Source organism: Scyliorhinus canicula, chromosome 30, assembly GCF_902713615.1.
Source record: "Scyliorhinus canicula chromosome 30, sScyCan1.1, whole genome shotgun sequence".
Classification (NCBI taxonomy): domain Eukaryota; kingdom Metazoa; phylum Chordata; class Chondrichthyes; order Carcharhiniformes; family Scyliorhinidae; genus Scyliorhinus; species Scyliorhinus canicula.
In genome coordinates, this window is record NC_052175.1 from 15,541,486 (window position 1) to 15,555,145 (window position 13,660).

The 13,660-nt window shown below is 54.9% G+C and overlaps 2 protein-coding genes across 5 annotated transcripts in view; one reads left to right on the forward strand and one right to left on the reverse strand.

The window, feature by feature from the left end:
- chtopa (chromatin target of PRMT1a) overlaps nt 1-10,073 on the reverse strand; it is a 44,644-nt gene extending 34,571 nt beyond the window's left edge. For 2 of the 4 annotated variants that reach the window (XM_038787251.1, XM_038787250.1), the window contains exon 1: nt 9,934-10,073. In XM_038787251.1, coding sequence (XP_038643179.1) covers nt 9,934-9,991 — 58 coding nt within the window. In that variant the 5' untranslated portion in view covers nt 9,992-10,073. The remainder of the gene's footprint in view (nt 1-9,933) is intronic. The other 2 variants (XM_038787253.1, XM_038787254.1) reach the window with 2 other exon arrangements.
- A 129-nt stretch (nt 10,074-10,202) lies between these two features.
- Nucleotides 10,203-13,660, forward strand: part of gba (glucosidase, beta, acid) — a 33,119-nt gene continuing 29,661 nt past the window's right edge. Inside the window, 1 exon segment of the mRNA XM_038787186.1 lies at nt 10,203-10,252. The gene's annotated coding sequence lies outside the window, so the exon portion shown is untranslated.

Below are 13,660 nucleotides of genomic sequence, written 5' to 3' on the forward strand. Positions count from 1 at the left end.
AGGGGCCATACTGGACCTGGTATTGGGGAATGATCCCGACCAGGTGGTTGAAGTTTCAGTCGGTGATTACTTTGGGAATAGCGATCACAATTCCGTAAGTTTTAGAATACTCATGGACAAAGACGAGAGTGGTCCTAAAGGAAGAGTGCTAAATTGGGGAAAGGCCAAGTATAACAAAATTCGGCAGGAGCTAAGGAATGTGGATTGGGAGCAGCTGTTTAAGGGTAAATCCACATTTGAAATGTGGGAGTCTTTTAAGGAAAGGTTGATTAGAGTGCAGGACAGACATGTCCCTGTGAAAATGAGGGATAGAAATGGCAAGATTAGGGAACCATGGATGACGGGTGGAATTGTGAGACTAGCTAAGATGAAAAAGAAGAACACATAAGATCGAGCAACTCAAAACTGATGAAGCTTTGGAGGAATATCGGGAAAGTAGGACAAATCTCAAGTAGGACAATAAAGAGGGCTAAAAGGGGTCATGAAATATCTTTGGCTAACAGGGTTAAGGAAAATCCCAAAGCCTTTTATTCGTATATAAGGAGCAAGAGGGTAACTAGAGAAAAGATTGGCCCACTCAAAGACAAAAGAGGGAATTTATGCGTGGAGTCAGAGGAAATGGATGAGATTCTTAATGAGTACTTTGCATCGGTATTCACCAAGGAGAGGGACATGACGGATGTTGAGGCTAGGGGTGGATGTTTAAATACTCTAGGTCAAGTCATCATAAGGAAGGGGGAAGTTTTGGGTATTCTAAAAGGCATTAAGGTGGACAAGTCCCCAGGACCGGATGGGATCTATCCCAGGTTACTGAGGGTAGCGAGGGACGAAATAGCTGGGGCCTTAACAGATATCTTTGCAGCATCCTTGAGCACGGGTGAGATCCCGGAGGACTGGAGAATTGCTAATGCTGTCCCTTTGTTTAAGAGGATACAGCAAAATATAGATAGATTGGAGAATTGGGCAGAGAAATGGCAGATGGAGTTCAATCCAGGTAAATGCGAGGTGATGCATTTTGGAAGACCTGCCCTCCCTCACCCTCTCCTGCCCTCCCTCACCCTCTCCCGCCCTCCCTCTCCCTCCCTCATCCTCTCTCTCCCCCACCCCCCACCCACTCTCCCCCCCGCACATCCACAGCTCCCAGTGCCGGGGTGGAGCTCACAATGAATGAATGGGGCGGCCGCTGCCCTGCTCCCTCTGAAACCGGGATCTCCGAGCCGGGTCTGCCAGCGCTGCCAGGCCGGTATCTCCGGTGCGGATGTCCCGGTAGCAGCTGTTTCCTGGGGTTAGCTGGGGCCGGTACCGACTGTTTCCCAGGGTTAGCTGGGGCCGGTACCGGCTGTTTCCCTGGGTTAGCTGGGGCCGGTATCCCGGTACCGGCTGTTTCCCGGGGTTAGCTGGGGCCGGTACCGGCTGTTTCTCGGTAGCTGGGGCCGGTATTCTGGTACCGGCTGTTTCCCGGGGTTAGCTGGGGCCGGTGTCTCAGGTGTAAAATGGCGGCCGCTCCGGGCCCGGGGGGGGGGGGGGGGGGGGGGAGAGAATGGCGACGCCGGCTGGTGACGTCACCATGACTCACTCACACACCCCCCATACCCACAATAACCCCCCCTCCAACACACAACCCTCCCATATACCCTCAATAACTCCCGAACCCCCCCCACAATTCCCCCAATACACACACACAATACCCCCCATACTCACAATAACCCCTCTCCCACACTCAACCCCCCCATATACCCTCAATAACTCCCGAACCCCCCCCCACAATTCCCCCAATACACACACACAATACCCCCCATACTCACAATAACCCCTCTCCCACACACTCAACCCCCCATATACACTCAATAACTCCCAACCCCCCCTCCCCCCCCATCCCCAATACACACACAATACCCCCATACCCACAATAACCCCCCTCCCACACAGTCAACCCCCCCATATACCCTCAATAACTCCTAACCCCCCCCCGACAAACAGTCCCCCTCCCCCACACAATACCTCTACAACCCCCGCACAATAACCCCTCAATCTCCCCCCTCAAAACCCCTCCCCCTGGAAAGAGACTCAATCCCCCCCACCCCCCCCACAAACACACAATAGCCCCCCAATACCCCTGCAACTCCCCAAATACCCCAACCCCTACCGAGGACTGCATCCCATTTTTCTCAGGAAAGACTCAAAACCAGCAAAGTCCCACAACCAGCAGCCACCCCCCCCTCCCCACCACACAACCAGCAGCCACCAACCTCCCTCCCCCTCACAACCAGAAGCCAACCCCCCTCCCCACCACACAACCAGCAGCCACCAACCTCCCTCCCCCTCACAACCAGAAGCCAACCCCCCTCCCCACCACACAACCAGCAGCCACCAACCTCCCTCCCCCTCACAACCAGAAGCCAACCCCCCTCCCCACCACACAACCAGCAGCCACCAACCTCCCTCCCCCTCACAACCAGAAGCCAACCCCCCTCCCCACCACACAACCAGCAGCCACCAACCTCCCTCCCCCTCACAACCAGAAGCCAACCCCCCTCCCCACCACACAACCAGCAGCCACCAACCTCCCTCCCCCTCACAACCAGAAGCCAACCCCCCTCCCCACCACACAACCAGCAGCCACCAACCTCCCTCCCCCTCACAACCAGAAGCCAACCCCCCTCCCCACCACACAACCAGCAGCCACCAACCTCCCTCCCCCTCACAACCAGAAACCAACCCCCCTCCCCACCACACAACCAGCAGCCACCAACCCCCTCTCCCCACCCCCCCCAAACCGGCAGCCGCCGCCCCCCCACAACCAGAAGCGACCAACCCCCCCCCCCACAACCAGCAGCGACCAACCCCCTTCCCCACAACCAGCAGCGACCAACCTCCCCCCCCCCCCCCCCCCCCCCCCCACAACCAGCAGCGTCCAACCCTAAACTGCCTCCAAGGCATTCACACCCTTCCTTAAATAGGGAGACCAAAACCGCACATAGTTTGAGTAGTTAACTAATGCCATGTATAACGGAAGCATAACATCCTTACTTACATGTTCAATTCCTCTCAGTAAATGACAGCATTCCATTAGCCTCATTAATTACTTGCTATACCTCCATACAGTACTAACTTGCTGGGGCTCATGCACGTAGAACACCCAGGTCCCTCTGCACCGTGAAATGTTGCAGCCATTCCCCATTTAATTAATACTCTGCTTTTATTCATCTTCCTGCCGAAGAGAACAACTTCACATTTTCCCACATCACACTCTATCTGCCAGATTTCTGCCCATTTCACCAAAAACAGTGGGGTCTCCAAGTAGCCGATCGCGATCGACAGGTCAATCCGGGGTCTTGAGCAACCTATATGCGTTGCCTGCCGAACAGCACCAAATTACACGAGACGGGATTCTCGGAATGACGAGTGAATCAGCTCGTCGTCTGCTGGACATCAAAAATCTGTCAAACTCAGGTAACGAGTTTCTCGCAGGAACCAAAACGTGGAATAGTCTGCTTGAAGACAAACTGAAGAGCAAGGAGCCAGGCATCTCCAAGAGGGTAAAAACCTAACGTTTCCACCAAGAATGGGAAGCAAATTTCTTGTTACGAATGTCAAAAGCAAGGCAACTTGCATCATTTGTCAGCAGAGAGTAGCCTCGAGTAAGGAGGTCACTTGAAATGGCACCAAAAGACGATGCATGCAAAATTCAGGGGGAATTTCCTTTTAAACAGCGCAATTCAGACAAAGAAAGTTGGGAGTTGCAGGGAATTTTGAACGCTCAACTGCCACTCATGACAAGGTTAGCGAAGAGGTATCTTTCCGCATTAGCCATCCGCTGGCTTGGGGCGGCACGGTAGTGCAGTGGTTACCACTGCTGCCTGATGGTGCCGAGGACCCGGGTTCGATCGCGGCCACTGTGTGTGGAGTTTGCATATTCTCCCCGTGTCTCCCCCCCACCCCCACAATCCAAAGATGTGCAGGATTGGCCACGCTAAATTGCCCCTTAATTGGGAAAAAGATAAATTGGGTCCTCTGAATTAATTTTTTTAAAAAGCCACCTGCTGGCAAAACGGAGGAAAGCATTCACCAATGGCGAAGTTATCAAGGAGGCTATGACAGTTGCTGCCGACACCTTTGTACACCCAGGAACAGCATGAGGCTTGGCGCTTTAACAGTAACCAGATGGGTGGGATTGTTGGCCTAAGACACGTCTCAGCAAATACACAAACATATTCAGCCGTGAATGTTTCTCACTGCAGTTAGATGAATCCGTAGACATGATGAGTACGGACCAGCTTGTTTTTAATCACATGGCATTCAACAACAAAGGAGCACTTTCTCACAGCCTCTTGCATTGCAAAACCCAACCATCAGCAGTAACATCTCCCCCAAAACCCAACCTTCAGCAGTAACATCTCCCCCAAAACCCAACCTTCAGCAGTAACCACCCCAAAAACCCAACCATCAGCAGTAACATCTCCCAAAACCCAACCATCAGCAATAACATCTCCCCCAAAACCCCAACCATCAGCAGTAACATCTCCCCCAAAAAACCCAACCATCAGCAATAACATGTACCCCAAAACCCAACCATCAGCAATAACATCTCCCCCAAAACCCAACCATCAGCAGTAACATCTCCCCAAAACCCAACCATCAGCAATAACATCTCCCCCAAAAACTCAACCATCAGCTGTAACATCTCCCCAAATACCCAACCTTCATCAGTAACATCTCCCCCAAAACCCAACCATCAGCAGTAACATCTCCCCCAAAACCCAACCTTCAGCAGTAACATCTCCCCCAAATACACAACCATCAGCAGTAACATCTCCCCCAAAACCCAACCATCAGCAGTAACATCTCCCCCAAAACCCAACCATCAGCTGTAACATCTCCCCCAAAAACCCAACCATCAGCTGTAACATCTCCCCCAAAACCCAACCTTCAGCAGTAACATCTCCCCCAAAACCCAACCATCAGCAGTAACATCTCCCCCAAAACCCAACCTTCAGCAGTAACATCTCCCCCAAAACCCAACCTTCAGCAGTAACATCTCCCCCAAAACCCAACCTTCAGCAGTAACATCTCCCCCAAAACCCAACCATCAGCTGTAACATCTCCCCCAAAACCCAACCTTCAGCAGTAACATCTCCCCCAAAACCCAACCTTCAGCAGTAACATCTCCCCCAAAACCCAACCTTCAGCAGTAACATCTCCCCCAAAACCCAACCATCAGCAGTAACATGTCCCCCCAAAACCCAACCTTCAGCAGTAACATCTCACCCAAAACCCAACCTTCAGCAGTAACATCTCCCCAAAACCCAACCATCAGCAGTAACATCTCCCCAAAAACCCAACCATCAGCAGTAACATCTCCCCCAAAACCCAACCATCAGCAGTAACATCTCCCCCAAAACCCAACCTTCAGCAGTAACATCTCCCCCAAAACCCAACCTTCAGCAGTAACATCTCCCCAAAACCCAACCTTCAGCTGTAACATCTCCCCCAAAACCCAACCATCAGCAGTAACATCTCCCCCAAAACCCAACCTTCATCAGTAACATCTCCCCCAAAACCCAACCATCAGCAGTAACATCTCCCCAAAACCCAACCTTCATCAGTAACATGTCCCCAAAACCCAACCATCAGCAGTAACATCTCCCCATAAACCCAACCTTCAGCAGTAACATCTCCCCCAAAACCTAACCTTTATCAGTAACATCTCCCCCAAAACCCAACCATCAGCAGTAACATCTCCCCCAAAACCCAACCATCAGCAGTAACATCTCCCCCAAAACCCAACCTTCAGCAGTAACATCTCCCCCAAAACCCAACCATCAGCTGTAACATCTCCCCCAAAACCCAACCTTCAGCAGTAACATCTCCCCCAAAACCCAACCATCAGCTGTAACATCGCCCAAATACCCAACCTTCAGCAGTAACATCTCCCCCAAAACCCAACCATCAGCAGTAACATCTCCTCCAAAACCCAACCTTCAGCAGTAACATCTCCCCAAAAACTGAACCATCAGCAGTAACATCTCCCCCAAAACCCAACCTTCAGCTGTAACATCTCCCCCAAAACCCAACCTTCAGCAGTAACATCTCCCCCAAAAACTCAACCATCAGCTGTAACATCTCTCTGGAAACCCAACCATCAGCAGCAAAGTCTAATCTCTATAAAAATCAGCAATAATTATCCCCAAACAAATCGGTATCAAGTCCTTTCAGTCAATATCCACCCATTAATGTCAAACTCCATAAATCTCCCAAACTCAGCATTCACTACCCTAAATTAACAGCCTCAAATTCAGCCATTAAGAGTACTGTACTCAATAAACTCATCACTTTAACAAAGTATCTTAGTAAACACCCTCGGAGAAAGAAACCGGCTCAGATTGCCCTCAAATTCAATTCATCCATCGCAGGGAACCCCCTTAAGATATTCCCAACTCAGCCACAGATAGCCTCAGCATTAAACACCCAACACCCTTTAACAGTCTCAGTAAACACCAACTGAATAAGCATTTAAAAATCAACACAATTACAAGGATATGAAGGCCGTTCTGCCTGAACTGAACTGGGAAGATAGGTTTAGGGGGCAATCAGTAGAGATGCAGTGGTAGACATTTGGTATATATTTCATAATCCTCAGCAAACTTACATTGCAGTGAGAAAGACTCTAGGAGAAGGAGGCACCAACCATGGCTAACAAACAGAGTTAACTATAATGTCAAATTGAAAGAAATGGGGCGCCATGGTGGTTAGCACTACTGCCTCACGCCACTGAGGACCCGGGTTCGAATCCCGGCCCCGGGTCACTGCCCGTGTGGAGTTTGCACATTCTCCCCTATGTCTGTGTGGGTCTCACCACCCCCCCCCCCCGCCCCGCCCAAAGAGGCAGATTTGCCACGCTAAATTGTTCCTTAATTGGAAAAAAAACTGGGTACTTTAAATTAAAAAGAAATTGAAAGAAACATCATACTCTTCTATGAGCGATAGGTTAGAAAATTGGACAAAATTAAAAACAAACCATTGCAAACCACATTCATACGTTTTGGTACTGCCCAAAGCTGGAGGGTGGTGTTCAGGGTAATTTTGAAGGTGGTACACGAGGCTTGAGCCGGATCCTCTGGAGGCCATATTCGGGGTAGGGGATCGGCCGGGGTTGGAAGTGGGCACGGAGGCAGATGTTTTAGCCTTTGTCTCGCTGATCGCCCAAAGACGGATCCTGTTGGGGTGGAGGTCAGTTTCTCCATCCTGCGCCCTGGCGTGGGGATCTGTTGGGAGTTTTTAAACACTCGAAGGTAAAGTTTGAGTTGAGGGGAAAGGATAGAAGGGTTCTACAATTCATGGGCTTTGTTTATTATGCACTTTCAATAATTAGATGACATCGAACATGGGGGGTTTTTTGACTGTGTATGTTGGTGGTGGTTTCCGGAATCCTTTTCTTTGATGTTTGTATTTAAAATAGTGAGGGTTGTTTGGGGGTTGCGGGATGGAGGAATTGTAGGCCAAGGGTTGGCATTATATTTGTTATTGTTGATGGGTGTAAATGTGGATGAAAATGTGAAAAAGGTGAATAAAAATATATATTTAAAAAACACAATGAATGACTTAAAAATGGAATAAATTAGAGAATGGGTGAAGGCTAGCTGTAAATACAAAACAGTCAGAGCATCCCCAAATATGAAATAGGAAGAGTGTAATTAAAGTGAGCATTGGTCTTTTGGAGAGTGTCAGGGAATTATAATGGGCAAAAAGAAATGGCAGACACGGAACAGGTATTTTGTTTGTCTTCACTGTGGCAATCATCTCAGTTCCAGGACATCACCACAGCAGTTTCTCAGAGTTTTGAACTGGGCACAACCATCTTCCTTCCACCGATGATTGCATAATTTCAGCACCGTTTGGAATGCCCCACAATCAACATCCTGGGGGTTACCACTGAACTAGGCCCAACCACATTAATACTGTGGCTACCAGGCCAGGTCAAAGGCTAGGAATCCTGCAGTGATTAACTCACCTCCTGATCCCTCTGAAGCCTGCCCACCATCAATAAGGTACAAGTCAGCACTGTAATGGAATAATTTCCACTTGCCTGGATGAGTGCAGCTCTAACACTCAAGAAGCTCAACCATCCAGGACAAAGCAAGCCCGCTTGATTGCTCCCCTTCTACACACATTCAACCCCTCCTCCACCGATAGACAGTGCCAGCCATGTGTACCATCGACAAGATGGGCACAGTAAGTAGTCTGACAAACACCAGGTTAAAGCCCAACAGGTTTGTTTCAAACACTAGCTTTCGGAGCACAGCTCACCTCCCCCTGGGGACCTCCCTCCACCCCCGGGGGCCCCCAGCTTCCTCACCCCCCCCAGGGGGCCCCGACCTACTCACCTACACCAGGGGGCCGCGGCCTCAAACCCCCCCCCGCCCAGGGGGACCTCGGCCTCTCCTCCCCCCCCCCTCCCAAGGGGACCTCAGCCTCTCCTCCTATCCCCCCCCCCCCCCGCCCAGGGGGACCTCGGCCTCTCCTCCCCCCCTCCCAGGGGGACCTCGGCCTCTCCTCCCCCTCCCAGGGGGACCTCGGCCTCTCCCCCCCTCCCAGGGGGACCACAGCCACTCTCTCCCCCCCCCCCCCCAGGGGCCGCAGCCTCCTCACCACCCCCCCAGGGAACCTCAGCCTCCCCCCCCTCCAGGGGGCCTCCTTCCCCCCTCCCCCCCCCCCACAAGGGGGCCTCCTTCCCCCCCTCCCCCCCCCCCACAAGGGGGCCTCCTTCCCCCCTCCCCCCCCCCACAAGGGGGCCTCCTTCCCCCCTCCCCCCAGGGGGCCTCCTTCCCCCCCCCCCCCCAGGGGGCCTCCTTTCCCCCCCCCCCCCCCCAGGGGGCCTCCTTTTCCCCCCCCCCCCCCAGGGGGCCTCCTTTTCCCCCCCCCCCCAGGGGCCTCCTTTTCCCCCCCCCCCCAGGGGGCCTCCTTTCCCCCCCCCCCCCAGGGGCCTCCTTTCCCCCCCCCCCCCAGGGGGCCTCCTTTCCCCCCCCCCCCCCCAGGGGGCCTCCTTTCCCCCCCCCCCCCCAGGGGGCCTCCCTTCCCCCCCCCCCCCCAGGGGGCCTCCTTTCCCCCCCCCCCCCAGGGGGCCTCCTTTCCCCCCCCCCCCCCAGGGGGCCCCCTTTCCCCCCCCCCCCCCCAGGGGGCCTCCTTTCCCCCCCCCCCCCCCAGGGGGCCTCCTTTCCCCCCCAGGGGGCCTCCTTTCCCCCCCCCCCCCCCAGGGGGCCTCCTTTTCCCCCCCCCCCCCAGGGGGCCTCCTTTTCCCCCCCCCCCCAGGGGGGCCTCCTTTTCCCCCCCCCCCCAGGGGGCCTCCTTTTCCCCCCCCCCCCAGGGGGCCTCCTTTTCCCCCCCCCCCCCAGGGGGCCTCCTTTCCCCCCCCCCCAGGGGGCCTCCTTTTCCCCCCCCCCCCAGGGGGCCTCCTTTTCCCCCCCCCCCAGGGGGCCTCCTTTTCCCCCCCCCCCCAGGGGGGCCTCCTTTTCCCCCCCCCCCAGGGGGCCTCCTTCCCCCCCCCCCCCCCCCGGGGGCCTCCTTCCCCACCCCCTCTCCCCCCCCCCCCCCCCCCAGGGGGCCTCCTTCCCCACCCCCTCTCCCCCCCCCCAAGGGGGCCTCCTTCCCCCCTCCCCAAGGGGGCCTCCTTCCCCCCCCCCAGGGGGCCTCCTTCCCCACCCCTCCTCCCCCCCCCCTCCTCCCCCCCCAGGGGGCCTCCTTCCCCACCCCCACCCCCCCAGGGGGGCCTCGGCCTCCTTCCCCCATCTCCCCCTCCCCCACATCCGGGCCCCTCTCCCGGGCGAGGCCCACGCACCGAGCCTAGGCCCAAGGTTTTCCGCGCGGGTTCCGGAGGCACGGGGAGGGGGTGGGGGGGGGTTTGATGGGCCGCCGCCGAGCCGGTGGCTATCTGACCTGCGGCGGGCAGAGCGGCGCCGTACGGCCGCTGGCGGAGCGGGAGCGCGGAATCCATTCAGGCCGGAGAGCGGAGCACGAGCCGCTACGTCACAGCCGAGCGCCGCGTCACGTGGGAGACGCCGACCAATCAGACCCGGGGCCGCGTCACGCGGGAGGCTCCGGCCAATCAGACCCGGGGCCGCGACACGCGGGAGGCTCCGGCCAATCAGACCCGGGGCCGCGACACGTGGGAGGCTCCGACCAATCAGTCCCGGGGCCGCGTCACGTGGGGACGCTTGGTCAAGGGTCAGTACTGAGGGAGCGCCGCCCTGGGAGGGTCAGTGTTGAGGGAGTGCTGCACGGTCAGAGGGTCAGTACTTTTTTTTATAAATGTTTTTTTTATTGAGTTTTCATATTTTATATATGACAAATTACAAGTTATTAGAGTGAGAGAGAAAAAAAAAGGAAAACACAAAAATTTAACATGAATATTTACAGGTAAGCATCTTCATAACAACAATTGTGGCCGCCATCTTTAGCCAGCAGACATACCCTACATTCCCCAATATGGCCGAGGCACATGTTTATAGGCATTTATTTATAGTTTGGTTTCGGGCCTTGGCTTGCCATCAAACCCCCATACCGAGCCCGTATCCCCCCCCCCCCCTCCCCCCGCCTACCTTCCCCCGATTCCCGCCCATTTCCCCCTGGCTCTTGGCCACCCGACTATTCTTCCTCATGTACGTTGGCCCCAAACAGGTCCCGGAACAGTCGCGTGAATGGCTCCCACGTTCTGTGGAAGCCGTCGTCCGACCCTCGGATGGCGAATTTGATTTTCTCCATTGGGAGAGATTCCGAGAGGTCGGACAGCCAGTCTGCAGCCCTTTTTTTTTTTAAAATAATTTTTATTGAAGAGATTTTTTACATGAAAATATTTACCCCCCCCTAACCATAGACTATTACACAATATTCCCTCTTAACAGATATCCCCCCGTCCGACCCCCCGCGCGCGCTGTCCCTCCCCCCCCCCAAAAAAAACAAACAAAGCAACAATTAACATCAAACATGAACTGCGAACAAATTTGTCCGCATTACAACCTTAAATAACCCACCACACCCGTTGTTGCCACCCCCCCCCCCTCACCCCCCCCCCTCACCCCCCCCCCCCGGGTTGCTGCTGCTGCGACCTCTGCACCCTATCTTTGAGCCAAAAAGTCGAGGAAAGGCTGCCACCGCCTGAAGAACCCTTGTACCGACCCTCTCAGGGCGAATTTGACCCTTTCCAACTGGATAAAGCTTGCCATGTCATTAATCCAAGTTTCCACGCTTGGAGGCCTCGTGTCCTTCCACTGTATCAGTATCCTTCTTCGCGCAACTAGGGACGCAAAGGCCAGTATTCCGGCCTCTCTCGCCTCCTGTACCCCCGGCTCCACCCCAACCCCAAAGATCGCTAGTCCCCAGCCTGGCTTGACCCTGGATCCCACCACCCTCGACACCGTCCTTGCCACCCCCTTCCAGAACTCCTCCAGTGCCGGACATGCCCAAAACATATGGACATGGTTCGCTGGACTTCCCGAACACCTGACACATCTGTCCTCACCCCCAAAGAACCGACTCATCCTTGTCCCCGTCATATGGGCTCTATGTAGCACCTTAAATTGATGAGGCTAAGCCTCGCACACGAGGAGGAAGAATTAACCCTCTCCAGGGCATCAGCCCATGTCCCATCCTCTATCTGCTCTCCCAGCTCCCCCTCCCACTTGGCTTTCAGCTCCTCTACTGATGCCTCCTCAGCCTCCTGCATTACTTTGTATATGTCCGATATCCTCCCCCCTCCGACCCAGACCCCCGAGAGCACCCTATCGCTCGCCCCCCTGCTGGGGAGCAAGGGGAACCCTTCCACCTGGCGGCTAGCAAATGCCTTCACCTGCAAATGTTGAAACACGTTTCCCGGGGGGACCAGTCTGCAGCTCTGGGTGGCGCTGCTGACCGCCAGCCAAACAGGATTCCACGGCGGGCGATCAGGGTAGGCAAAGGCAAGGGCGTCCGCCCTCCTCCCCAGGAATAGATCTGGCTGGTCTGAAACCCCGAAGACCGCCACTATCGGGCATGGCTCCACCCTCACCCCCACCACTTTGGACATAGCCTCGAAGAAGGCTGTCCAGTACTCCACAAGTCTGGGGCAAGACCAGAACATGTGGGCGTGGTTGGCCGGGCCTCTCTGGCACCGCTCACATTTGTCCTCCACCTCCGGGAAGAACCTACTCATACGGTTTCTCGTTAAGTGGGCTCTATGTACCACTTTTAGTTGCGTCAGGCTGAGCCTTGCGCACGTGGAGGTGGTGTTGACCCTATGCAGTGCTTCGCTCCAGAGTCCCCACCCTATCTCCATCCCCAGGTCGTCCTCCCATTTCCTTCTTGTTGCGTCCAGTACGGTGTCGTCCCTATCTACCAGTCGGTCATACATGTCACTACAGTTCCCTTTCTCTAGGATACTTGCGTCCAGTAGGTCTTCCAATAGTGTCTGTCGTGACGGTTGTGGGTACGTCCTTGTCTCCTTTCGTAGGAAGTTTTTGCGCTGCAGGTACCGTAGCTCGTTCCCCCCAGCTAGCTGAAACTTCTCTGTCAGTTTGTCCAGTGTTGCGATCCTGTCGTCCGTGTATAGGTCCCTGACTGTCAGTGTCCCCCCGTCCTGCCTCCACCTTTTGAAGGTGGCGTCGGTCAGTGCTGGTTTGAACCTATGGTTGTTGCAGATGGGAGCCTTGTCCGACATTTTGTACAGGCCAAATTGCTGCCGCAGTTGGTTCCAGGATTGGAGGGTGGCTGTCACCACTGGGCTGGTGGAGTGTTTTTTGGGTGGGGATGGGAGTGCTGCCGTGGCGAGGGCCCGGAGGGAGGTTCCCATGCAGGAGGCCTCCTGCGCACGCACCCACTCGGCTTCTGGCTCCTGGATCCATCCCCTTACTCGCTTGGCTGTTGCCGCCCAGTGGTAGAATTGTAGATTCGGGAGGGCTAGCCCCCCCCTGGATTTTGTTTTTTGTATGACCTTCTTTGGGATCCTAGCATTTTTACCCCCCCATACGAACACCATGATATGTTTGTCCAGCGCTTTGAAAAAGGCCTTGGGGATGTAGATCGGAATGGATCTAAACAGGAAAAGGAACCTGGGCAGTACGTTCATTTTGATCGTCTGGACTCTCCCCGCGAGGGAGAGCGGGAGTGTGTTCCATCTTTGCAGGTTCTTTTTAACTTCCTCCGTCAGGCTGGTGAGGTTCCATTTGTGGATGCCTTTCCAGTCATGGGCTATTTGGATCCCCAGGTAGCGGAATTTATTTTGGGCTTGTTTGAACGGCAGCCCCTTTATTGCTGACCCCCCCCTTGCGGGTGTACTGGGAAGATCTCACTTTTGCTCATGTTGAGTTTGTAGCCCGAGAAGGCTCCAAACTCTTTCAGGAGCGCTATGATTCCGTCCATGCTGCTTTGTGGGTCCGAGATATAGAGGAGCAGATCATCCGCATAGAGTGAGACTCTGTGCTCTCTACCTCCCCTTCGGATCCCCCTCCAATTTTTTGCTGCCCTGAGCGCGATTGCTAGCGGTTTGATTGCTAGTGCGAACAGCAGCGGGGACAGTGGGCATCCTTGTCTGGTGCCCCTGTGCAGCTGGAAGTATTGGGAGTTGGTATTGTTGGTCCGTACACTCGCCATGGGAGCGTTGTATAGGAGCTTTACCCAAGCGGTGAACCCT